This window comes from Salmo salar, chromosome ssa14 (genome assembly GCF_905237065.1).
Source record: "Salmo salar chromosome ssa14, Ssal_v3.1, whole genome shotgun sequence".
Taxonomy (NCBI): domain Eukaryota; kingdom Metazoa; phylum Chordata; class Actinopteri; order Salmoniformes; family Salmonidae; genus Salmo; species Salmo salar.
This window is the reverse complement of record NC_059455.1, coordinates 65,285,766-65,313,535: the sequence shown is the minus strand read 5'-3', so window position 1 is coordinate 65,313,535 and position 27,770 is coordinate 65,285,766. Positions and strand designations below refer to the sequence as shown.

At 43.1% G+C, this 27,770-nt stretch overlaps 1 protein-coding gene across 1 annotated transcript; it reads right to left on the bottom strand.

The window, feature by feature from the left end:
• Positions 1-771: 771 nt before the first annotated feature.
• LOC106569942 (tenascin-X) lies at positions 772-27,770 on the bottom strand. The gene is made up of 17 exons (XM_045693690.1): positions 27,628-27,770; positions 24,266-24,890; positions 22,728-23,696; positions 22,117-22,232; positions 15,566-15,719; positions 15,168-15,446; positions 7,332-7,454; positions 7,089-7,232; positions 6,518-6,637; positions 6,086-6,238; positions 5,798-5,940; positions 5,548-5,680; positions 5,297-5,448; positions 3,354-3,450; positions 2,631-2,792; positions 2,271-2,434; positions 772-2,135 (listed from the first exon to the last, which is right to left on the bottom strand). The coding sequence occupies exons 2-17, from the start codon at positions 24,657-24,659 to the stop codon at positions 2,037-2,039; spliced, it is 3,402 nt and encodes a 1,133-aa protein (XP_045549646.1). The 5' UTR covers positions 24,660-24,890; positions 27,628-27,770; the 3' UTR covers positions 772-2,036.

Below are 27,770 nucleotides of genomic sequence, written 5' to 3'. Positions count from 1 at the left end.
TAAATGTATTTGGCAAAGGTGTATGTAGACTTCTGACTTCAACTGTATACGCACTGAGTGTACAAAACATTAAGAACACCTTCTTAATTGCGTTGCATTTAGCGTCAAGTTGGCTGGATGTCTTTTTTGGTGGTGGACCATTCTTGATACACACGGGAAACTGTTGAGTGTGAAAAACCCAGCAGCGTTGCAGTTCTTGCAGTTCACACTCAAACCAGTGCGCCTGGCACCTATTACCATACCCTGTTCAAAGGTAGTTAAATATTTTGTCTCTCCCATTCACCCTCTGAATAGCACACATACACAATCCATGTCTCAATTGTCTCAAGGCTTAAAAATCCTTCTTTAACCTGTCTCCTCCCCTTCATCTACACTGATTGAAGTGGATTTAACAAGTGACCTGGTAAGTCTATGTCATGGAAAGAGCAGGCGTACCTAATATTTTGTACACTCAGTGAATATGTAATAATAGAATGTTCAAATAGATCTGATTGTGGACATGAATCGCCTTGTAGTAGTGGTAATGTTTCATTTGAGTAAAAGTGCAGTAGGTGTTATCTTTGGCGATGAGTAATGACCAGTGGGAATGCATTGGGACTATTTGGGGAGTTTGGTAGAGTGTTGGGTATTCAACATCAAAAATAACTCTGTATTGTCACGCCTTGTCATTGCACAGTTTATCTTCAAGGCCTCCAAATCTATCACCTAGCTTATATCAGTGAAAACCTCCCTTACATACAGTACTTAATCATACAACGGAACACCCAGTGCTTCTGCTGCCCATGTTCCACCATTATTTTATTATTGTATTAACTACAATTTGAGAATTGGGGCAACCGAAAATACAGGACATATAACCACAAATAAGACAAACAAAGGACAATCACCAAAACTCGATAACTGCCAGTCAAGTACAAACAGAAATCTCCATTATTCACCGCTCATTTCCACGGTTGTACCGTCATAGCCAGGGGACAGTGCATACATTTTTACAGCTTACGCAAGGGGTGCCACAACACTTAAGAGTAAAAAAGAAAAGGGAAATCTCAAAGATAATCTAGAAACTGTACAATATAACATACAGATAACTGTCCTCTATACATTTGAAAAAATCAAATTGCTTTAGTCTGGAGAGCAAGGCATTGGGAGATTTTCAAACTAGCTAATAGGTGCATGTACTGTGTATACATGCATGACACTGTGTGTGGTTGCTTGTCTGCTTATGTACAGGTAACTACCAAAATAAAGCAAACACTTGAGTAAATGAGGGATACAAAGTATATTGAAAGCAAGTACTTGCACACAGGTGTTGTTCCTGAGTTAATTAAGCAATTAACATTCTGTCATGCTTAGGGTATAAAAATAGTCTGTTGCCCATTATTTTGGCTTCCATTGCTAGAAGAAGAGATCTCAGTGACTTTGAAAGAGGGGTCTCAAAGGAGTATAGTGTTTATTTTATATATATATATAAAATGTGTGTGTGTGTGTGTGTGTGTGTGTGTGTGTGTGTGTGTGTTTTTTTACCTTTATTTAACTAGGCAAGTCAGTTAAGAACAAATTCTTATTTTCAATGACGGCCTAGGAACAGTGGGTTAACTGCCTTGGTTTAAAGGGTGTGTGTTTGTGTCTCAGTCACCAGATCTCAACCCAATTGAACACTTATGGGAGATTCTGGAGCGGCGATTCTGAGACAGCATTTTCCACCACCATCAACAAAACACTAAATTATGGAATTTCTCATGGAAGAATGGTGTCACATCCCTCCAATAGAGTTTCAGACACTTGTGGAATCTAGGCGAAGGTGCATTGAAGCTGTTCTGGCTTGTGGTGACACCAACGCCCTATTGAGACACTTCATGTTGGTGTTTCCTTTATTTCGGCAGTTACCTGGATGTGTGTGTGTGTGTGTGTGTGTGTGTGTGTGTGTGTGTGTGTGTGTGTGTGTGTGTGTGTGTGTGTGTGTGTGTGTGTGTGTGTGTGTGTGTTCATAAACTGTGCCTCTCCCCCCTTCTCATTTTCTGTCCACCACTTTGTCATTATCCCTGAGTTGGAGGGGTGAAAGATGTTGGTCTGAGCTTCATCTCAGTGAAAGGGATGGACAAGTCCTTGCCTTTCCAGGCAGTCCAGATCACACCCTGAGACACAGAGACGATTCAGTTAGCAAACCACCCCGAACATGTAATTGATTGTTCTGGAATAGTTGCCTTGGATTACTTTGGTGATATAGACTCTTAAATAGTGAAATGAGGTATGAAGTCGGCTGGCATTACCTGGTGATTGACACTGGTGTTGTAGAGGCCATTAAGGTTGGCCTCGTGGCAGTTCTTGTACCACCAACCCCCCCTATAGGACATGGCGCAGCGGGTGATGAAAGGCGTGGGGTCTCTGTCTCTGGTAGAGAACATGCGCGCGTTGTGGTAACTCATAGAGTCACCTACCAGGACGAAAAAGTCGAGAGGGAAGGGGAAAAGGGAGGTAGAGTGGAAAGACAGATGGCAGGCGTGAGGAGGGAAACAGTAGGTGTGGAATAGAGGGATAATGAGAAGACAATAAGCCACGGGTTTAATGATTATGTGGAAGTATGCACAATAAGAGGTCAATCATTTTCAGTGGACAGATTCTGTTCATACCTGCTGTACCGCTGTACCCAGACACTTTGAGAGCATAGTTCCTTCTAACAGTGTCCACTGTGAATGCAGAGTACTTGGCAAACACTGACTCGTCCCCTGCACGGAGGTCCACACGTAGGGTCATTGGTGCCATGCTGGTTAGATTGTGTAGGTTCTCATTACCTATAGATGGACAGAGATGAGTGGAAAACAAGGTGTTATAGCACACAAAAACTGCTCACTGCCGAGCTCCTGAAGTAAACTATATGTGTTGCCTCTAGGGGGCGCTGAATACTTATTTTCATCAGATCTACACAGTAGAAATGAGCATGATGCCCCTCAATGTTAGAATGAATAGTGGATAGTGTGCTACCAGTGTTAATGCTCAGCCAATCGCTCCAAAAAAGTTAAAGGGTTTTGAAGAGTGATAGGCCCTCTGCTACTACTCTTGGCTGTCCTTCTGTTTGTGCACCAATAGTGCCAGTAGTCACTTTCTTTCTACCGTCTTGCCATAAATTTCCACATTAAATTGATCCTTCTCATCTGGCGTTATACTGTTTAATTTATCTGCCCAGCAACGGGTCTATTTACAGAGTTGATCTGTCATGAGGGCTTGCACTGTTTACGTAAAAGTGACATAGTTTAGCTTTTGCGTCGTCAATATAACATTTCTGTTTGATGTAACGCTGGTGCACTGCTGCTGAAGTGGGTGAAAACAAACTTAGCGTGACGAATGACTCTCACCCAGCCAAAATTCCCCACTCAGTTCTCCAAAACCTTTGCTGTAGTTTTTCCAGCCTCTGAAGAAGTCCGTTTTCCCATCCATCCTTCTCTGGAAAACCTGTAAAGGACACACGCTCATACAGCGGACATATACCATCCTAAACCAACCGTTAACTCCCTCTCATGTCCGTTAAAGGAAAATACCACTCCAAAACTATTTTGGTATTTGGTATTTAATTAGTCCACTGTTGATCCAGTCCCAAATTGTTTTGCATGTCAGCAATCATGTCTTCAAGATAAACTTATTTTGAAAGTTCGATATCTTGAAAACTTGATTGCTGACATGCAAAACATTTTGGGACTGTGTCAACTGTGGACTAATGAAATACGAAATAGCAAAAGATAGTTTTTGAGTGGTATTTTCCTTTAAGGGACATAGCCATTATGTAGTCAAATGTATTGCATTTGTCACTACTTAAGCTAAATCTATTGTCTACATGTAACGCCCTGGCCATAGAGAGGTTTTTTTTGTTCTTTATTTTGTTTAGGCCAGGGTGTTACATTGGGTGGGCGTTCTATGTTCCTTTTTCTATGTTTTTGTATTTCTTTGTTTTGGGCCGTGTGTGGCTCCCAATCAGGCACAGCTTCACACAATCAGGCACAGCTTCAGCTCGTTGTTGCTGATTGGGAGTCACACATAAGGAGCAAGTTTTTCCTTTGGGTTTTGTGGGTAATTGTTTCTGTTAGTGTTTGCACCTGACAGGACTGTTGGCTGTCGGTTTTCTCTTTTCTTGTTTTTGTATAGTGTTCACGTTGTTCAATTAAATATTAATTGATGAACACTAACTCCGCTGCATTTTGGTCCACTCTCTCTTCAGACAGCCCTTACAGAATTACCCACCATACCAGGACCAAGCAGCGGAGGATATCTGGCGAGGACCGGAGAACATGGCTGGTAAGGGAACCCGAGAGGCAGCCCCAATAAAAAAAAATTGGGGGGGGGGGCACAAGGGCAGTTTGGCGGGGCGAGGATGGAGCCCCAGGCCAGCTCCCCGCACTAGCCCTGAGGTGCGTCAGCCCAGTCTGACTCGGCCTGTTCCCGCTCCCCGCACTAGCCCTAAGGTGCGTGTGCCCAGACTGGCACATCCTGTACCAGCCCCACGCATCAGGCATCTAGTGCTTCAGCCCACTAGATGCCTGATCAGCCAGAGTGGCCCGCCTGCCCGGATCAGCCAGAGTGGCCCGCCTGCCCGGATCAGCCAGAGTGGCCCGCCTGCCCGGATCAGCCAGAGTGGCCCGCCTGCCCGGATCAGCCAGAGTGGCCCGCCTGCCCGGCGCAGCCATCGTCGTCTGCCAGCCGGGCGAAGTTAGGGTCGCCCACCAGACCTTCGGCGCGGCCAGGTGCGCCACCTAAGAGGGCGACGCCAAGGGTGGGGCAGAGGCCACGTCCCGCACCTGAGCCGCCGCCGTAAGAAGGCCCACCCAGACCCTCCCCTTCAGTGTCAGGTTTTGCGGCCAGAGTCCGCACCTTGGGGCCATAGAGAGGGGTTTTTTGTTTATTTTGGTTAGGCCAGGGTGTTACATTGGGTGGGCGTTCTATGTTCCTTTTTCTATGTTTTTGTATTTCTTTGTTTTGGGCTGTGTGTGGCTCCCAATCAGGCACAGCTAAAGCTCGTTGTTGCTGATTGGGAGTCACACATAAGGAGCATGTTTTTCCTTTTGTGGGTAATTGTTTCTGTTAGTGTTTGCACCTGACAGGACTGTTGGCTGTCGGTTTTCTCTTTTCTTGTTTTTGTATAGTGTTCACGTTGTTCAATTAAATGATGAACACTAACTCCGCTGCGTTTTGGTCCACTCTCTCTTCAGACAGCCCTTACACTACATCTGAATACATTTTAAATAGCAATCTCTCTCTTCACCAACAGTATAGACACATGGTCCCTCACACAATCATCTTCTCTTACCGTCCAGCCGCCTCCATCAGTCACCTGGTCGCAGTAGACCAACACTGGATTTCCCTGCCTTCCCTTGGGGAAGATCTCCACCTCTCCAGATTCATGAATCCCGTTTAGCAGCTCCTGGGAACAGTCACTTGGGAAGGGGTATCGGAGATTCCCTGACAGACAAAATCAAAGAGAGAGCCTAACTTTATGAAACTGTGCTTTCGATGTTTTGTTAAGTTTCTTTATAAAGTCAAATATATTTGACCACTTACCTGTGGTGAACTCAGTGGAAATTGTAGCAGTGTAGCTCCCTCCCCTCTCCCCCTGTAGCTGCACGGTGTACTTGGACATGGGATGCAGCCTGGTCAACTTAAACTCTGTTACTGTGGAGTCAATGGTAACCTCCTGTTGAGAAGAAAAAGGCCATCTGTAGACCAGAGTTTGTTGCATTGTGTCCTAATTTACTGTCCTGAATAAAACAGAACGTGTGTCTGTCTCCACCTTTTAATCAGTGTTCCTCACCTGCTTCTCCTGTCCCTCCGTCTGATAGGTAAGCTTGTAGCTTCCCACGGCGGCAGAGGGTGCTTTCCACGTCAACAGCGTTGAGCGAGGAGTCACCTGACTGGCCTTCAGGTCACGCGGGACTTCCCCGTCTCCCCTGGATCCTGCCAGATGGACATGGACACAATCACCAGAAGCTCAGTTGTAAAAATGAAATGAAAACATCAGCCTTCCTTTTCTTCTCGGTCTCGGGTGAGTTGATTGGTTTAAGCATTAGGGTAGTTTGAGAAGGTGTGTGTGCGGACTGACCACCGGTGGTGGTGAAGGCGGTGATGGCGTCAGAGCTGTCCAGGTTGCCCAGCTGACTGGTGACTGTGACGGTGTACATAGTGGAGCCCTGTAGGCCTTTCAGCTGCTGCTCCGCCGCATTGCCCGACACAGTGATCTTGGCATCGTCTGACCCTTGGTTGACACAGAAACAAGTAAGCAGCGGAGAGAGAGCAGGTGAGTAGCAGGGGAGAGAGGTAGGCAGCAGGATTTAATTTATTTCTCAGTGTTTATATTGTAATGCTGTTGGGGTGGTCATAAACTGACTGTCCAATACAAATACTATGATCTCATCTTGCCTGTGGCCTGTGTGAAAGCTCCAACTGGAAAGGAAAGGCTCTAATACGGCTCAGGCTTTTAAAAGCCCCACGGGGTATTGTTGTAATGGATATCCAACTTCTGATACCCCTTTACCTTTTTCAGAGCCATAAACTATGATGTAACGGTCGACTGTTGCCAGTGCTGGTCGCCATAGCAGCAAGGCCTTGGTGTCTGTGACATTAATGGCCCGGAGATCCCTCGGAGGGTCAGGGACTGAGATCGGTTTGGGTTTGAAAAAAATGAAGGCAAGAGAAAGGGAGCGTTAGTTATCACAATGTGAAATCAAATCCTTTCGATACATCATTAGATTCGAATCTCATTCTTGCTAAAAAATTGAAGTTGAATCAGCTCCAGAATAGACCCTTTGAGAAAATTTGAAAATGCACAGATCTTTCCCAGATCCTGCACCTGCTAGAACAATTATGAACACAGACCCCATATAAAATGCAGAGAAAACACCATACACACGAAAGTAAGAAACAAAACAAAAAATACATGTGGTTTTTAATGCTTAACTTAAATTCGTTGACCAAGACACCACCAAGGACCAAAAAAAAGTGGCTGTTGATAGTCTAATTTCCTATAATTTATAATCTGACATCTTCCTGTAAATTAGCATTAATCCTAAAACTGAAAGTCAACAGTATGACTGAAGTAAACGTACGTGTCATAACCAGGTCTTTGATTGCATCGCTCTCGTCCAGTCCAAGGATGGATATCACACTGACCTCATAGGAGGACCCTGGAGAGAGCTTTGACAGTGCCAGAGTGGAATCCCCAGAGTCCACCATTGCGGAGAGAGGCTCCCCTGGAATAGAACGGGCAACTTCCGATGTGAATACACAATGAACTGACGTGACTCAACAGCCAGGATTCTGACCCCCAGAACGTTAGTGTAAGCACCTACCTTCCTGTGTGTGAGTGTAGGTGACCTTGAAGCCACTCACTGGACTTTTTGGCTTGGTCCAGGACACAGAGAGAGACGTCTCAGTCACTTCACTGAAGACAAGACCTGAGGGAGGCTCTGGACCTGGGCATGACACGGGAATATTAAGTGTGATTGAGAGCGAAAAAGAGAAAAAGATAGAAAGACGAACACAGACAGAAAGACGCATGAAAACAAATAAAAACTGTAGGAAAGAAAGAAAGAAAAGTATCAAGAAAGAAACATGATGGACATGGAAACAGAGCTAGAATATATTTGACAAAGAGAAAATGGAGACTTGAGGTAAGTCATACTACATGTGAGGAGAAGAAAGATCAATATACCTTAAAATGTAGGTGCACTCATACTTTTCTTGTTTACTCACGCTGTTATTATTAGTGCTCCATTGAGTTTGGGTATATATGTACAGTGCAAACATATATACAGTATACACAGTACAGCATATACTAAAACAGACAAAGGTGTCACTGTTAAATGCAGATGTTGGACCCTGGAAAGCAGCAAGGGAAAAGGATGAGATATTAATGTTGAGCTGGTCTTTTGATCCTGAAAAAAAAAGAAATTGGCAGGAAAGAGAAAACGCTTAAATGTTATAACAGAAGACAGGAAAAATCGAAGAGATGTTGATAACAAATACATATCCCAAATTATTTTAATACAAGAATAGGAGAGATAAAGCAAGAGAAAGATAATTTCTAAGGAATAAGAAATGTGTTGACCAACAGATTTTCAACCATGAGTGAGCAGAATCCTGCCATAATGATTCCAAATACCATTTGAGACCTCACCCTCTGAAAAAAAACAAAAAAACTAGCTAATCGTTAAAACCTTGTAGAATTTTGTTCTTTTTTTAATTTTTACAAATACATTTAAAAAAGACTCATAGGATTAAAATCTGTACATTTCACGCTTAAGATCAGGAAAAACCATAGGGACCAACCATGGTCTTACCCTGGGTTTTGTGAGTGATGAAGGGAGCCAATGAAGGTTGCTGACTTAAAGCTTACCCTAAGTGAGAGAAGATCAGACCAGCAGTGAATGGCGGTTGTAGCTGAATGGTCTCATGAATATCAGAGTAATTTTCATTAGTACAGTGCCTTCAGAAAGTTTTCATACCCCTTTACTTTTTCCACATTTTGTTGTGTTACAGCATGGATTTTAATTGATTAAATTGAGATTTTGTGTCACTGATCCACACACTACCCCATAATGTCAAAGTGGAATTTTGTTTGTAGAAAATCTTTGAAATTAATAAAAAATAAATCATCTGAAATGTCTTGAGTTAATAAATATTCAACCCCGTTGTTATGGAAAGCTTAAATAAATTCAGGAGTAAAAATGTGCTTAACACATCACATAAAAAGTTGCATGGACTCATTCCGTGTTCAATAATAGTGGTTAACATGATTTTTGTATAACTACCCCAGTTCCTGTACCCCACACATACAATTATCTATAAGGTCCCTCAATCAAGTAGTGCATTTTAAGCACAGATTCAACCACAAAGACAAGAGAGGTTTTTTAATTGCTCACAAAGCAGGGCACCGATTGGTAGATGTGTAAAAAATATATATACAGTGTCTTCGGAAAGTATTTTACTTTTTCCACATTTTGTTACATTACAGCCTTATTCTAAAATTGATGAAATAAAAAAAATATCAGCAATCTACACACAATAACCCATAATGACCAAGCGAATAACAGGTTTTTAGAAATGTTTGTAAATGTGTAAAAATATATATATTTACATAAGTATTCAGACGCTTTGTTCTGATACTCAAAATTGAGCTAAGGTGTAACCTGTTTCCATTGATCATCCTTGAGATGTTTCTACAACTTGATTGGAGTACACCTGTGGTAATTTCAATTGATTGGACATGATTTGGAAAGGCACACATCTGTCTATATAAGGTCCCACAGTTGACAGTGCACGTCAGAGCAAAAACCAAGCAATGAGGTCAAAGGAATTGTCCGTAGAGCTCCAAGACAGGATGGTGTCGAGGCACAGATATGGAGAAGGGTACCAAAACATTTCTGCAGCCCTGAAGGTCCCCAAGAACACAGTGGCCTCCATCATTCTTAAATGGAAGAAGTTTGGAACCACCAAGACCCTTCCTAGAGCTGGCCACCCGGCCAAACTGAGCAATTGGGGGAGAAGGGCAGGGAGGTGACCAAGAACCCAATGGTTACTCTGACAAAGCTCTAGAGTTCCTCTTTGGAGATGGGAGAACCTTCCAGAAGGACAACAATCTCTACAGCACTCCACCAATCAGGCCTTTATGGTGGAGTGGCCAGACAGAAGACACTCCTCAGTAAAAGGCACATGACAGCTCGCTTGGAATTTGCCAAAAAGGCACCTAAAGACTCTCAGACCATGAGAAACAAGATTCTCTGGTCTGATGAAACCAAGATTAAACTCTTTGGCCTGAATGCCAAGCATCATGTCTGGAGGAAACCTGGCACCATCCCTACAGTGAAGCATGGTGGTGGCAGCATCATGCTGTGGGGATGTTTTTCAGCGGCAGGGACTGGGAAACTAATCAGGATCGAGGGAAAGATGAACGTAGCAAAGTACAGGGAGATCCTTGATGAAAATCTGCTCCAGAGCTCAGACTGGGCGAAGGTTCACCTTCCAACAGGACAACGACCCTAAGCACACAGCCAAGACAATACAGGAGTGGCTTCGGGACAAGTCCCTCAATGTCCTTGAGTGGCCCAGTCAGAGCCCGGACTTAACTTTGATCGAACATCTCTGGAGAGACCTGAAAATAGCTATGTAGCAACGCTCTCCATCCAATCTGACAGAGCTTGAGAGGGTCTGCAGAGAAGAATGGGAGAAACTCCCCAAATACAGCTGTGCCAAGCTTGTAGCATCATACCCAAGAAGACTCGTGGCTGTAATCACTGCCAAAGGTACTTCAACAAAGTACTGAATAGAGGGTCTGAATACTTATGTACATTTTATATTTCCGTTTTTTATTTTAAATAAATTTAGAAAAAAATCTAAAAACCTGTTTTTGCTTTGTCATTATGGGGTATTGTGTGTTGATTGATGAGGGACCAAAATTCTTTCATAAATTCTAGAATAAGGCTGTAATCTAACAAAATGTGGAAAAAGTCAAGCGGTCTGAATACATTCCAAAGGCACTGTATATATCCCTTTGAGCATGGTGGCATTATTCATTAGGCTTTGGATGGAGTATCAATACACCCAGTCACCACAAAGATACAGGCGTCCTTCCTAACTCAGTTGCCGGAGAGGAAGGAAACTGCTCAGGGATTTGATCATGAGGCCAATGGTGATTTTAAAACAGTTAAGAGGTTAATGGTTGCGATATGAGAACTGAGGTTGGATCAACAACATTGTAGTTACTCCCCAATACTAACCTAAATTACAGAGTGAAAAGAAGGAAGCCTGTACAAATTCCAAAACATGCATCCTGTTTGCAACAAGACACTTAAGTAATTTTGCAAAAAATGTGGAAAAGATAGTAACCTTTTGTTTGGGGCAAATCCAACACATTATTGAGTACCACTCTTCATATTTTCAAGCTGGGTGGTGGCTGCTTTTCAACGGCAAGGACTAGGGGAGTTTTTTAGGCTAAAAAGAAATAGAATACAGCAATAAGAACAGGCAAAATCCTAGAGGAAAACCTGGTTGTCTGCTTTCCAACAGACACTGGGAGACAAAATCACCTTTCAGTAGGACAATAACTGAAAACACAAGGCCAAATCTACACTGGAGTTGCTTACCAAGATGAATGTGAATATTGAGTGGCCTAGTTACCATTTTGACTTAAATCGGCTTGAAAATCTATGGCAAGACTTGAAAATGGCAGTCTACTGTAGCAATGATCAACAATCAACTTGACAGAGCTTGAAGATTTTTTTTAAGAATAATGGGCAAATATTGTACAATCCAGGTGCTGGACAAAAAGACTCAGTTGTAATCGCCGCCAAAGGTGCTTCTGCAAAGTATTGATTCAGGGGTGTGAATACTTATGTAAAAGAGATATTTCTGTATTTAATTTCCAATAAATTTGGTCAAATTCCTAAAAACATATATTTAATCCATTTTGAATTCAGGCTGTAACACAACGTGGAATAAGTCAAGGGGTAGGAATACTTTCTGAAGGCACTGTATATGCTTAGCACATGGATGTGTTTGGGTTGACATACTGTCCATGTACAAAATGGAAAACACAGGCTGTATATGACATGTCGTATATGGACCCGGGAGGCTATGCAATCACGTGTTTATTGTGTAAGATTTAGCACTGTAATGATTATATATTAGAGAGTATCCCTCAACATAACCTACATTTTGAAGATTATGAACTCATGCTCACATTTTTTTGATGGGATGCGCTTCAGATAGTTTCCCAGTTAGCACCAGCCCATTTCCTCTGGGTGTTTTGGCAATCATACCTGTTTTTCCATAATGCACCCAGTATGAACAACACACATCACAGTTGCACTAATCACTGCACAACATGGTATAAACAAGGGGTTAACACGAAATACAAATGATTAGCACAGATGCATGTTTATTTGGTCATTGCATATTTAAGCAATAAGGCCCGAGGAGGTGTGGTATATGGCCAATATACTACAGCTAAGGGCTGTTCTTTGGCACGACGCAACGCGGAGTGTCTGTATACAGTCATTAGCCGTGGTATATTTGCCATATACCACAAACCCCAGAGGTGCCTTATTGCTATTATAAACTGGTTACCAACATAATTCCAACAGTAAAAATCAATATTTTGTCATACCCATGGTATACGGTCTGATATACCATGGCTTTCAGCCAATCAGCATTCAGGGCTCATACAACCCAGTTTATAATTTGTAATTAAAGTTTTGGATTTATTTACCATTCCTTTAATTAAAAGCTCTTGGTTGTCAAGGGCAAACCAAAAGAAACACAGCTCACGGTATCAATAAGCAGATGATGCAAATTAACGACAGACATTATGAAGTACTGTAATTCAGGAAGTTACAGTATCAAGAGTGTGACAGCTCTTGAAATGGATATGGATCAAGCAGCTGTGCAAGTGTACCTCACCTAAAATGGTGTGAGGATGTACCGGCATCTAACTTGGGTGTCTTGAATAACTTGCATAGTTCAAGAAAAGAGAAGTCCTGTGCTTGAACAATGAGCTAATGAACCCTTGTAGTAGTTGGTAGAGATTTAACTATGGCCAGTACCTGTGCTTACGATGAGTCTGTGAATTTTTGGACCGTAGTCCGGGACCCTTCCCAAATACGGACAGGGAATAGTGTGTCTGTGGATGGAGATTCTGGAATGGGAATGAGCAAGCCGAACCTGGAAGGACTTTGGAGAACTCGATTGTACCCCCGTCACCAACTTTAGCCGTAGTATTACTGTTGCTGTTCTATCTCTGGTTATCACTTTTGCTATTGGTAACAGGGTTCTCCTCCCCTCCCTCCTTACCTTGACTCACCCCCATTTCACTTTCCTCCTCACTATCCTCCTCTGACTCACTCTCCCCCTCCTCCACTTCCTCTTCCTCCGCCTCGTTCTTACTTCCATGCTCTTCCCGGGTTACTATGACATTTCTGTACATCCCCTCTGGTGCTCCTCAAACAATTACGAACCCTCCTGAGGTTACGCTTTGAACCCCCACTGAGTTTAGAGGCTGGCCTGTTTTTCCAGTAGTAGTGGCATGTGATCCATTTATCTGGTTTGGTCTGTCTGTTGAATCAGCAGTCTTACTCAATTGGCTCCCTTTGTCATGATGACCTGTTTTTGAATCTTGGCTCCTTTGGCTCAAGCTACCGTTATTTCTAATATATGTCCGACCTTCTGCTATTTTACCAGCTGTGGCATTTGTTCTCTTGATGAGAGTTTTGGGCTTAAGGTCTGTGTTTGTGTCATTCTGGCTGGTGCTGTAGGTGCCCTGCTCGTCCGGTTGAGTGGTGTGAACGATGATGCCGTTGTCCCTGTTTGTCAGTTTAGGTTGGAAAGGTCTGCGTATGGGACCTCGTGATGGATGCTGAGGGGGTCTCAGGTTTGTTCGTGTCCTGTTTTGGAATGGTCCCATATTTGGGTGTGAGCGGCGTTGTTGGGTCCCCTTTGGAGGTAGATGGCGTAAGGGTGGTGTGCTGCCCACTGTCAGAGTCGTTGTCTCGTTTTGTTTGGTTCCAAACAATCCCACTTTCCTGTGTGTCAATTTAATCTTGTTGACACATTTCTTCCCGTTCAGGTGAACAGTAGTATTTGTTTCTGATGTGGTTGTAGGCTCCAAGCCATCTGTCCCTTGGCTTGGCTCGTTTGTTTCAGTCTCTGTACCCATTTTTCTATCAGGTAGGTCCTTTAAGTCGGGAATCACTGTTGGTTGTTCAGAACCAGAACTCGGAGTGGCATTTTCAGGAAGGATTCCAACAGGATATGTCTTTGCCGAAGTTCCATCTTTTTCTCCAAGAGGACTTGTCTTCAGCTTAGTGTTTTTCACAGTTATAGCTATAGTCCTGTCCCCAACAATGGGATTTTCTGTTTTAGTGTCAGTTTTTAAGGTCTTCTTGACCTTTGGCCCCACCAATGGATTTCTGCTTGAAGGCTTTTTCAGAAGACTGTGACCCACTCTCCTCCCACCCTGGCTTACACTTGTACCATTAAAACGGATAGAGTCTCCAATGTATGGCTTCCTGGGCAAGGTTATTCTATCACCTGGTTTATGTACAACCCTGTATTTTGTGTTGACAAGTGGTCTTTTACTGGTTGTAACAGATAGGTCCTCTTTGGTTCCATTGGTGCCTTTGACTGTTACAGAGCCTGGTCCACTCCTATTCTTTCCACTCTCTGGTTCTTCGCCCTTGGCCTTTGAGTAGTAGATGGCCTTCACAGGCTTTGTATTCCCTGCTGGGTCTTCATGGCTTGCTACTCCTGGTCCTACCTGCATGGTCACCGTGTCCATAGTCACCCTGGATATTGTCTTTGTGGATTTTCCTAAAGGCATGAAGCGATCATTTGGAACCAAAGATAACAATGTGTTTTTTTGATCCGACTACAAGAGGGAAGCACTGTTTGATCGAAATGGAAAAATCAGAAATAATATCTTTGAACTGAACACTTTGAATTATCCTGTTTTCCAACAACACCTGCATTGACATTAGTGCAATAAATAGTTGGCCTATGTGCTGTCCAAACCTGCAGGGAGAAGTGGAAAGAGTATTACATTTGGTCATCAAAACAACCTTGCCATTCATTGTTCGGGTGCTGAAATATTCAATGTTGTGAGTTAAGTGTGTGCCGCTACTGTCGGGAAAGAGAGAATGAATAATGAAAATGAAAATATATTTTACAAAGAGAGATCAGGTTAGCTCCAGGAGCAGTTTTTATATTGTACCTCTATTAATTTCAAGCTATTTTAATTTCACTTCCAATGATCTGCTCTATTGAATAATGATGTGTCTAGACATGTTAACTTTAGTGGGATAACAGTTCACAGGAGCAGGCCTCTCTTGCATATTCATTCACATTGCCAGGGAATCCAATTTGTTTCAGAGATTTCTCTCTCTTTTAAACATAATGATGACTTTCTCTTTCTCTCCTGCTTCTTCTGCTTAGTTCACAATTTATTTGTTGTTTCATGACTGTATAACTCTTATCTTAAAATATTTTATTATTTTTATGGTCTTCATTTCCAAATAAACTAATAAAGAATATGGCCTAATGAATCAAGATTGCTTCTTATAAAATCTAGTCCCTGGATTTTTTCCTATGCAATGTAGTAACTAAAGTAAGCAACCCCCTCATCCAATAAAACTCACCAGGAGTGACTTGGACTGTTGCTGGCTTGCTCTTGATCCCGCCCTTTTCAGCAACTAACGTGATGTCATACAAATGTCCCGGGTCCAAACTGTCAATCTGGGCAGAGTCCCTCTCAGGGGGCAGGGTTAGGTCTTGTCTTCCCTTGGCTGTTCCGTCTGTCTGATTGGGTGCAACAGTTAAGCGATACCTATCGATGTCTCCTTGCGATTGTTCCCATTGGACAACTGCAGATGTTGTGGTTGTCTTCACAACTCGAAGGTTTGTGGGTCCAGAGATAACTGGGTGGTTGGATGGGGAAAAGCAGTGGGGGAAAAAAAATTACTTAGCATTTATATCTATTGATAACCAAAGTAACAGATGCTAATAAGGGGATACAAAATGTGGTTTCCTGACTCACGGGTTGTGAATTCTACTGTGCTCTCAGTGCCCATTCTCCTATTTATTTCTCCCCTGATTGTCACCGTGTACTCCTGCCCGGCCGCCAGTCCTGTTTGGGTGAAGGTCGTGAGCTTCCCTCCAACTTGAGATGTTATCTGTTGATCGCCCTCTTTCTGTGTGGCACAGAAAACGATAAAGTTAATGTTAAAACGGACATCAGCAGGATTATTAATAATTATGATGAAATGGCCTACTGGTATTTCAGTTCATTCTCTAAAGTAATGGTAGTCAGAACCTGTGTTGAAGATTATTTTGAATGGGTGCATGTACCGTATGCTTACCAGCAGGGGGAGAAGGCTAATTTACAAATTCTGTCATGCCGAAGCCTATATTCAGATATTTTGGAAACGTCAACCAAGCCAAGGCTAAATTAGCAACTGGACACAAATGTATTGTCCACAATGGGGCCTCACAATCACATTAGTACAGAACTCAACAGTTATACAGTACAACATCATCAGACAAAATAGAATGATGTCTCTGTTGGGAATTATAACTTGGGTGGGCAGCTTTTCTTTATATTATTATTTTCTTGGCAATGAGATAAACAGCCTCATATTCCAATGATGTAATAGTAGTATTGTGAAAGTATTTCAGTATTAACATATATGGGAAATCCAGTAGCTCACAAAGCTTTGAGAAATGGTGTCACACAAAAAAACATTACAGTATACACAGCATCTGGCAACCCCACTCAACTATAGTCAACCGTTCGCGTTCCAACTTTCACAATATCCTTTATTGGTATGTGATCATTTGAAAAACCAACTTATAAAAGATGCTATTAAAACAAAAACAGTATCAGGTTGTTATTCTTCAATCTATGTATTGGAAAGTGCCAGTATTTCCATTCATTTAAAAGCAGTAGTTTAAGGTTTTACCCAATTACTCCAATGTGGGGGTGTTCTCCAAGTTTTTCTCCATTGTGTAATATATTTTCTCATATGGGAAATCGGACCCAGCTGGGTTGCCAGGTTGCCCAGCATTGATCTTCAGTGTCCGTGTGTCATATGCCTCTAATTCTTTCAGCAGTTATTTCAAGAGATGAGTGTGTTGTTGTGCTTTAATCTTGCACAATGTGGGGTTTGCTCCCCGTTTTGTGTACGTGTGTTGTTATCTGTAAACATGAGATGAATGTGTATCTCTGCCTTATTCATTCTCTTCTGCTATGTGTCACAGCTGCCGACCAATGAAGTCATTTCTGTGGTCAAGGCTATGTTTTTGACAGTGTTTATGGCTGCCCTAGCAACAAGCATCCCACATCTGCATCTTTTCTTCTTCCTTGCTGCCCACTCGCCCTTTCTCCCATTAACCTTCCCTTGACTTTCTCCTTTGCTCATTGTCCTCAGCCCTAATTTTCTCTCCTCTGTTCAGTTTTTATGAATTCCCTGTACAAGGATGTTCTCCCTTCCGCCATATTTCTTCTCACACCTACCCCTGTCATGTATGGAAAAATAGGCTGTTTCCCCTGTTGTTGTTTTGCGATGAGTTTAGGGAATGCGTCCTGGTGCTGATGCTGTGGCCAGACGTCACTCTACTAACCAACAATAGTCTCTATTTACTGTTTTTCTCTCTCTTTTTCATCTGGAACCCTTTTATGAAGAACAATAATCTCATTCACACATTGAAAGAGTTACATTAAGTAGGAAAAAGAGGGGAGTGGGATTTGTGCTAGGTTGTTTAATCTTGGTACCTTTTCCCTACCTTTTCCTCTGGTACTTTTGGTTGTCATTAAGGTGTTTCTCTTTGTTACAGTGTTGTAGATTTGTCTTTTAATGACATAGATACGGCTTCTCGAGAGTGTTTGTGTCTGCTCTAATAGCAAGGTCCAACAACATGTGCATGATGAGTACTAATCCAGTTTGTCATTGTGTAAGTCTGACATCACCTCTCTGTGCAGATTGGGAGCATATGTTTTATTAAAGCTTCAATGCAGCCATTTTTATTTATTTTTTAAATCTCAAATCAAATCATTTCTGGGTATCAATTAAGTATCTTTCAGTGATTCTTTTCAATTTAAATGGTTAAAAATACACAAAATTAGCTTCTTAGCAAAGAGCAATTTCTCAAGCAAGAATTTTGCTAGGACTGTCTGGGAGTGGTCTGAGGAGAATTGAGAACTAGCTGTTATTGCCAGAGAGGTTTGGAACTCTTTCTTATTGGTCTATTAACTAATTTACCACCAGGTGATATCTCAAACTCCATCCCACATTTGAGTAATTTAGCAGACGCTCTTACCCAGAGCGACTTCCAGTAAGTAGTGAGCGCATACATTTTTATGCTTTTTCATGCTGGTCCCCTGTGGGAATCAAACCCACGACCTTAGCATTGCAAGCGCCATGCTCTACCAACTGAGCCACACAGGAGGACCAAAAACAAGTTGAAATTTAAGGCAGTTTTTTCAAACAGCTCTTACACTAAAAGAGCATTATCATCATTATTATTATTCCAACCACATAGTGTGGAGATATATATAAAACACAGGAAAATCACATTTTTGACTACACAAGGCCTTTAAGGGACAATTACAGTGGGACATTTGCACACATGTCCCGGATATTGTATTAGATCATAAGAATGTACGCTTTTTTTAATACATAGTGTCCAGGCTACTGTCTGTTAACTGAACTGGAACTCAATAGGAAGTTAAGCGTCCAGTACTACATTACATCATTCATGTAGTGCAAATCATTGAAACACTAAAAACATCCTACACTCAAAATAAAGAGTACAAAGGCAGCTTTGAATGCAATTGGTAGCATATGTCTCTGTGAATTCACTGGAATTCATTTACTTCATCCATTAGCTACCTTTGATATTGGAAACTGGATTTGATCTCTTCAATCCACTTATTGATACCATGAGCTGCTGAACAAATTGAATACAACAACACACTTAAAATAGGATCTCCTCCATTCTGTGGTTACTACTATGGCTGTGAATCCAACCATTTACAGTTGAACCAGTATATAATGATATAAGTTGAACCAGTAAAAGCAAACCAGTATTTACTGAGGTGACCGTTTGTTAACGCCAAACGTCATTAAGTAGAAACTGGCAAAATGTCCGCTGCTAATTCTTTTGGCAAAGCGTTTGAATATCTGCACATTTACAGCATCTATAAACCATGTTATGTACTCCAATAGTCCACTAATGGGTTTTGCTCAGTGAAACTCGTGTTTTGCCATTTGAAAGCCTTCAAAGGCTTAGTGAAATGAATGACTGAAGTGAAATTGAAAAACATAATCATCTGTTTCTGACATGGCCTGAGGCTCCCCTGCCAGTAAGTGTTGCGTATGGACTCACCTTTCATTTGTGTGATGGACCTCTGCTGCTCAGCTGTCAAACTGTGGTGTGCTACTGTTCTCAAGATCAATCTTTTTGGATTTATTTATTTTGGCATGATTTCCACTCTTTGGTATAGAAAATGAAGGGCTCTATTGAATCCGTATCGTGGAGGTTCAAGGTAACAACATATCATTTCAAGGCAATGTTCCGGCGTTAGCGGAGACTGCATTTACGGTAAACGCGGCACACACTGACATAGCTCTTTCCATGACATAGACTGACCAGGTGAATCCAGGTGAAAGCTATGATCCCTTATTGATGTCACTTGTTAAATCCACTTCAAATCAGTGTAGATGAAGGGGAGGAGACGGGTTAAAGAAGGATTTTTAAGCCTTGAGACAGTTGAGACACGGATTGTGTATGTGTGCTATTCAGAGGGTGAATGGGCAAGACAAAAGAAGTGGCTTTGAGCGGGGTATGATAGGAGGTGTCTGGCGCACTGGTTTGTGTCAAGAACTGCAACACTGCTGAGTTTTTCACGCTCAACAGTTTCCCTTGTGTATCAAGAATGTCCACCACCCAAAGGACATCCAGCCAACTTGACAACTGTGGGAAGCATTGGAGTCAACATGGACCAGCATCCCTGTGGAACGCTTTCAACATCTTGTAGAGTCCATGCCCCAACGAATTGGAAGGTGTATTAGGAAGGTGTTCTTAATGTTTTGTGCATTCGGAAAGTATTCAGACCCTTTGACTTTTTCAACATTTTATGTTGCAGCCTTATTCTAAAATGGATTAAATTGTTTGTTTTTCTCATCAATCTACACACAATACACCATAATGAAATGTCACATTTACATTAGTATTCAGACCCTTTACTCTGTACTTTGTTGAAGCACCTTTGGCAGCGATTACAGCCTCAAGTCTTCTTGGGTATCACGCTACAAGCTCTGTCAGGTTGGATGGAGAGCGTCGCTGCACAGCTATTTTTAGGTCTCTCCAGAGATGTTTGATTGGGTTCAAGTCCGGGCTCTGGCTGGGCCATTCAAGGACATTCAGGGACCTGTCCGGGAAGCCACTCCTGCTTTGTCTTGGTTGTGTGCTTAGGGTCATTGTCCTGTTGGAAGATGAACCTTCACCCCATTCTGAGGTCCTGAGCACTCTGGAGCAGGTTTTCATCAAGGATCTCTCTGTACATTGCTCCGTTCATCTTTCCCTCGATCCTGCCTAGTCTCCCAGTCACTGCCGCTGAAAAACATCCCCACAGCATGATGCTGCCACCACCATGCTTCACTGTAGGGATGGTGCCAGGTTATCTCCAGATGTGACGCTTGGCATTCAGGCCAAAGAGTTCAATCTTGGTTTCATCAGACTAGAGAATCTTGTTTCTCATGGTCTGAGTCCTTTAGGTGCCTTTTGGCAAAGTCCAAGTGGGCAAAGTCCAAGTCTGACCACTCTACCATAAAGGCCTGATTGGTGGAGTGCTGCAGAGATGGTTGTCCTTCTGGAAGGTTCTCCCATCTCCAAAGAGGAACTCTGGAGCTCTGTCAGAGTGACCATTGGGTTCTTGGCCACCTCCCTGACCAAGGCCCTTCTCCCCAGCGATTGCTCAGTTTGGTCGGGCGGCCAGCTCTAGGAAGAATCTTGGTGGTTCCAAACTTCATTAAAATGCAAATCAATTTATAACATTTTTGACATGCGTTTTTCTGGATTTTTTTGTTGTTATTCTGTCTCTCACTGTTCAAATAAACCTACCATTACAATTATAGACGAATCATTTCTTTGTCAGTGGGCAAACGTACAAAATCAGCAGGGGATCAAATACTTTTTTCCCTCACTGTACATATCTACCTGAATTACCTTGTACCCCTGCACATCGACTCGGTACTGGTAGCCCAGGTGTATAGCAAAGTTAACATTACTCATTGTGTATTTATTCCTTGTGTTATTTTTTCTATGATTTTTCTATTTTTCTCTCTGCGTTGTAGGGAAGCCCGCAAAGGTTAGCATTTCACTGTTAGTCTACACCTGTTGTTTATGAAGCATGTGACAAATACATTTGATTTGTTTTGAAGGCAAAGGAGTCAATGTTTTTTTCCATGGCATGTTTTAATCTACTGTATGTCATCATTGAATTCCCTTGGGCTCTCAGGGAAATGTTAGGCAAACATTTTAGGGATTTGTAATGGAAATAACGCAGCACCATGACTTTTCAACATGACCTTAAATTTGCCCCCAAAACAAGTCTTAAAACCTGGAATGAGAACTGGGCTTCGTGCCATGAGACCATTCTCAGCTAATATAGTGAGCTCCAAAAGTATTGGAACAGTGACACATTTGTTGTTGTTTTGGCTCTGTACTCCAGCACTTTTGAGGGTATTTTCATCCGTATCGGGTGAACCGTTTAGAAATGACATTACTTTTTGTACACAGTCCCCCCATTTTGGGGGAGTTGGGGTGGAATGTAGCCTAATGGTTAGAGCGTTGGACCAGTAACTGTTGCTAGATCGAATCCCTGAGCTGACAAAGTAAAAATCTGTCATTCTGCCCCTGAACAAGGCAGTTAACCCACTGTTCCTAGGCCGTTGTAAATAAGAATTCCCTATTTAATTCAGGACTAGCCGCAATCATGGTAGCATCCACATTAATGTAGAAGGGCTTAAAAACATATTATATTCTTATTTACAATGGAATTGACTCCAAAATGACACACAATACATTATTTACCATTCATTTCTATTGGGCACAAAATCATCTGAAACACAACCAAAAGAAACAGCAAATGGATCCAACAAGTTCGTAGAGTCACAAGCTTCATGTAATCATTGCGTGCTAGGAATTTAAAAAAATTCACTTGTGTTTATTAAAGTAGTCAAAAGTTTAGTGTGTATATATATATGTGAATTTATCCCAATTCCTTTGATCCCCTAATATCGGGGGACTATGTACAAAAAGTGCTGTAATTTCTAAACGGTTCATGCTATATGGATGACAGCTGAAAGTCTGTACTTTAACCTCCATAGTCATTGTATCATTTCAAATCCAAAGTGCTTGAGAACAGAGCCAAAACCAACAAAACATATGTCACTGTCCCGATAATGTACATCTGTTGTCTAAGAGTTGTTTCTCAAGTTCAGTTTACTTTGTGCTTTAGTTAGGACCCAGATTCACAACTCACAACTTCTGAAGAAATTGTGAGTAGGGCGTGTAGGGTGTTGTTACCTGGCTGGTGAAGGTGATGTGGTAGGTGTCATACTGGACTGGAGGTGGGGTCCAGTAGAGGGTAACAGAGGATTCAGTGATGTCCTTGGTGTTGAGCTGGGACACACCAGACATGGCTAGAGACAGGGGAGGGGTTAGATGCTTACTTCCAGTCATTCAAGCCAGCAATGCCATACAATGTTTCCTTGCATTAGCTAAAGGGACTTACCGTGGAATTGATTTGAAAAGCAATAAGCCATCTTTTTGTGCAGCTGGCACATTCTCCCCCATTTAACTTTAAAGTCAATGTAAAATACAGAGTCCTATTTTCCTAAAAGGTACAGGTCCATTAGTCAACTTGTGTCAGCGTCTCAAGCTGCAACATATGGTAGTGGTCTACACACTGTATGTCCATACAGTACTTGAAAGCCTAGCGTGGCAAATATAACAGTATGTGGAATTGGATAGAAGGGAATACTATATTCCACACTATGATATATTAACACTGCCCTGTGGCTAATACAGTACACACTCTTTTTCACTGGACAATATAAAAGGCTATTGCAGCCTTGAGAGAGTTTTAGAGAGAATATTTGGATGACTCACCGGTGCCACAGTCAGCTCCAGTCAACCCAGCTTCACACTGGCTGCAGTCCGGGAGGCGAAACCACGGCGACACACACACCTCCCCTTCACGCAGCGCCCTTTGTTGCTGCAGTTATCGGGACAGCCCTTAGCGGCGCAGTCCTGTCCGCTGAAGCCCACTTCACACACGCACTTCCCGTTCACGCACCTTCCCTTGTTGCTGCAGTTATTGGGACATGCTTTGGCGGAACAGTCCGGCCCCGTAAAGCCGCGATCGCAGACACATTGGCCGTTCACACACTTTCCACGGTTGCTGCAGTTGCCAGGGCAGGACTTGGTGGAACAGTCTGGGCCTGTAAAACCGCTATCACACACACACTTACCGTTCACACACTTCCCCCTGTTTTTGCAGTTTCCAGGACATGCCTTGGTGGAGCAGTCTGGGCCTGTGAAGCCAGTGTCGCACACACACTGCCCGTTCACACATCGCCCCTTGTTGTTACAGTTTCCAGGACAGGACTCTGAAGAGCAGTCTGGGCCTGTGAAACCTGGGTCACACACACACTGCCCGTTCACACATCGCCCCTTGTTGTTACAGTTTCCAGGACAGGACTCTGAAGAGCAGTCTGGGCCTGTGAAACCTGGGTCACACACACACTGCCCGTTCACACATCGCCCCTTGTTGTTACAGTTTCCAGGACAGGACTCTGAAGAGCAGTCTGGGCCTGTGAAACCTGGGTCACACACACACTGCCCGTTCACACATCGCCCCTTGTTGTTACAGTTTCCAGGACAGGACTCTGAAGAGCAGTCTGGCCCTGTGAAACCTGGGTCACACACACACTGGCCGTTCACACACTTCCCCTTGTCATTGCAGTTGCCGGGGCAGTCAGACAAACTGCAGTCGGGTCCACTGAATCCTGGGAAGCAGACACACTTGCCGTCCTTACAGCGTCCTTGGTCACTGCACTCATTAGGACACTCGTCTCCCTCCGGCTTGATGGAGCACTCTGCACCTAGAGAGGTGGTTCGGACAGACACAGAGTAAAGCAGTAAGACACTACAGCATATTGATATTCTGAACCGGTCAGTGGACACACTATTGGGGCTGTCGCTGAAAGTGTCCCACATTGAGAGAAGGGTGGAGAGCTAGATAAGGAGGATTGTCTTGAGATCACATTGGGCAGCAAGTTAGAGCTGGACCTTGTCCTCTACTTGCTTTGATTGGTCGAGCCCATTAGCAGAGTCCTCATTACTCAGGTTAGTTAGATCATATGAGCATGGCTGTAGTCTGCCAGTTCAAAATGTGATCATGATTGAGGTAAGTGATGGATAGTTTGTTATATTCATGTGAGAGCTGTGTGTGTGTGCAAAATGTGTGTGTGTGTGTGTGTGTGTGTGTGTGTGTGTGTGTGTGTGTGTGTGTGTGTGTGTGTGTGTGTGTGTGTGTGTGTGTGTGTGTGTGTTCAAATGAGAACCAGTTGGGTGATTCAGAGAGATGGGAGGAGCTATGAGGGGATGCTGTGTGATGGTCAAAACCAGACCCAGTTGATCAGTGAGTCACCTGGCAGCAGTCCTACTGTACCTTTGCTCTGCTGGGACGTGCAGCAGCCCCCCTCTGGGCCTCCACACTTCTCCCTCAATGACGACACCTCCTTCTCCAGCCTCTCCAGACGGTCTCGCAGGGCAGCAAACTCGGCCTCGCACCCGCCTGCGGACGACCCCGGAACCAGTCGGATCCGATGGGTAAGGACTATAGCAGAACCAGGCTCAAGGTCCAGTTCCTTGCCCTGGGTCTGACTGGAGTCCCCCTGAACACACGCCTCAGAGATCACTACTTTGATTGGCTGCCCGCCACCCTCTGGCTTTGTGTCCCTGGGTGCCCTTTGACCCCCAGGCTGCAGGCTCTGGGAACCTGATGGGGTCAGGAGGGCAGGGCAGGTGAGGAGCAGGATGAGGAAGGATGGGACAAGAGGCATTTTTGGCGGGAAGCTGCCTTCAGGTGGAGGGGGAGAGCAATTGTCTTTGTTTGTTGAAGAGAAACTGATAGTAGATCGCTTCGAAAAATGACAGTTTTCAAGGAAAGGCCGGGGCAGACGGATGAACTCTCTGCTGTGAGAGGTTGTCTTATTCAAGGGAATCTGTAGAACCGTTGCCTCAAAGTGAAGGATATTCAAAGACTCCCTTGCCACTGTATCCCAAGAATTTCCCTAGGAAACAAGACAGTTAAGAATAAACATTCCCCTGAATTGATGTAAGAACAACAACTATCACAGTGGCTACAGTGAGCTGGAATATAATTGTAGTTGTTTATGGCCCTGTCAAGACGGGGCTTGGAAAAAACATCTTTGTCTTGAAGACTAATTCAATATACTCTGTGACCAGCGTTCCTATTTTCCTACAGCAACGTGGTTGTGGCACGTGATGAACCACGGATGGGTTCTGAACAGTTTGCCATTCACTAACAGCCCATTATAAGGATGGGATTCATCCCAAGGCCCAGTTGGTGTGGGTTAGGCTTGTGATTGGACAAGGTACAGCCATGCAGGATAATGTGATTTACCGGTGGGACCCAATAAGGTCACTATCCTTATTCCAGTAGGGGGTTTGGATGCAATGGTCTGACCTGGAGCCAGAGTCTCAATCCGTGCCACGTAGGCCAGAGGCAGTGTACCCACAATCCCTCCCTCTCTCACCTGACTGAACCCTAACCAGCCTATCCTCAGTCCTCTCAGCAATGGCATTTTTCATACCTTCTGTGTATCACAATAAGGAATGCGATGGCTGCCCTATCACCAGCCTAATGCCTCGACCTACTATATGTCCAGTAACCTGTACAATGTATTTTCTAAGTTAACCAGGTTGTCACAACCTACCTACATTCCCCAGAATTGATAAGCACAAATGTGGATCCTGTTCAAATGATCTATGTGCACAAACAGTACAGCTCAAATGACATTCCTCTCAATGTATAAACCAGGTCCTGCCTTTCCCAACCTGGAAATGCAGGACCATTCAAGAGCAGCATAACGTCATAGCACCTAGAGAGTTGAGTGAGGGATAAAGATAAATATATAGAGATAAAAAAATGAGGGGGTGAAATGGTAGTAAAGGAGAATAGGAAACAAAGTAGCAGCGGGAAACGACAACAGGTTATTCCATTTTCGGCAGCCTGCAAAAAGCTCATAAATCGAGGCCCTCGGAGGGCAAGTATCTTGTCAGCATGAGGAGACTCACAGACACTCATCACTCAGGGATAGATTCACTCAGTCCCTCAGAGCTACACTGCCTCCAATCCCACGAGGCTATGAATCTCAGGGTTTACAATCGTATAATATCTTTGGCACGGGAATACCAAAACTTCACAACAGCCTTACTCACAGTCACAACATATGGCTAACATCACAGAGGGAGGGAGGAAGGAAGGTAGGAAGAAGAGGATTAGGCAGAGGAAAAAACACTGAAGTGCACCTAGCTTCTACAGTGATGGTCGCTACTGCGCTAGTTGACTAAACTCAACTCCATGGTGAAGGAAGTTCTGATGAACTCCACCAACGGAGTGGAGCAGAGAACAGGTTTTGTTTAATTCATCTCCAACTACATCACCCCAAGGTCAATACTTCAAAACATTTCAATTATGAAACGCTTACCTTGTACCTATGTTTGTCTTCCGTAGTTTTGTGCCTTTCTTTGTTTGCTGAAATCCATACTTTTTCAATATACGTTAATCAAATACAACCACCGACTGTTTGCTTGTTTCTGTTTCTCGAAGATGGCAACTCAGCGTGAATGCCTAGGTCTCCAAATACCCATTGTCCAATGAAATCACACAATCTAGGCCTAAATCATTTGAGATTAAATTGGCACATGCGCATTCGCGCTGAGTTGCCATCTTCGAGAAACAGAAACGAGCAAACAGTAGGTGGTTGTATTTGATGAACGTTTATTGAAAAAATATGGATTTCAGCAAACAAAAAAAGGCGCAAAACTAAAGAGGACAAACATAGGTACAAGGTAAGCGTATCATCATTTTCATAATTTGACAGTGGCGAATCGATGTAGCCAGAGCTGAATTCCATAATGCCTCATCACTGCTCAACTCCATTGGTGGAGTTCATCAGAAACTTCCTTCACCATGGAGTTGAGTTTAGTCAGCTACTACTGCCCCTACTGCCACCTCTCTGAGTGATAGGTAGCATGGTGATTTTAACAGTGAAGCTGCTGTTTCCAACTCTCTGGGATTTCCATCCTGGTCTGGAACTCAGTAGTAGACTCAAAATACTGACATCAGCCAACAGTTTCCTTATTAATACCTGTCACAGCTGGTAATAACAATATAGTCACAAAATAAAGCAATATATTTTACAGGACTTCTGTCTGCAGAAATCTTAGTCAAATGCACTGTGAAGTGTTTTCCAGTTGCTTTGCATCCTTTTTGGGCTTTTGCAGCATCTTCCCACAACCTACCTCCCTCCCCTCTCCAGCTCTCTCACATTCAAGCACACTCATACACACATAAAAATGTACAATGAAATATATATTTTTAAATGCCTGTCAGTACACCTGTGTAGAGTGGTTTTGGATTGTATAACGGATGGGGATTGCATGATTTTGTATATTGGCACTAGTCCCGCACAATCTTCCATTGATGTCTACATAGACACTGAAATACAGTACATATATATAAAACGTTTACAGGCCAAGGTCATTTGGATTCTATCCTACCTATAACATATTTACAACCATTATTCAGTACTTACACGAATATGCATCGCTTACAACTGTACAAATGTACATATAGGATGATCAGATATTAATGTACTCTGCTCTACTTTTATTAATATAACTAATTATTTATTGATTTATTGTTATTGATAGGCATTTATTGTCAGTATTCATTTTAGAATAAAAGAACTGGTAATGAAAATACAAATGCATAGGGCTTACCTGGATAGACTGTACCTCTCTCCCTGACCAATGTCTGTCAGTCAGTCCAAAGCTCCCTCTCCCTGCTCTTGGAAAGCTCTGATTGACTGACCAAGAGAAAGGGAGGGGGGATAGGAGAGCGGGAGAGAGAAGGAAGGAGAGAG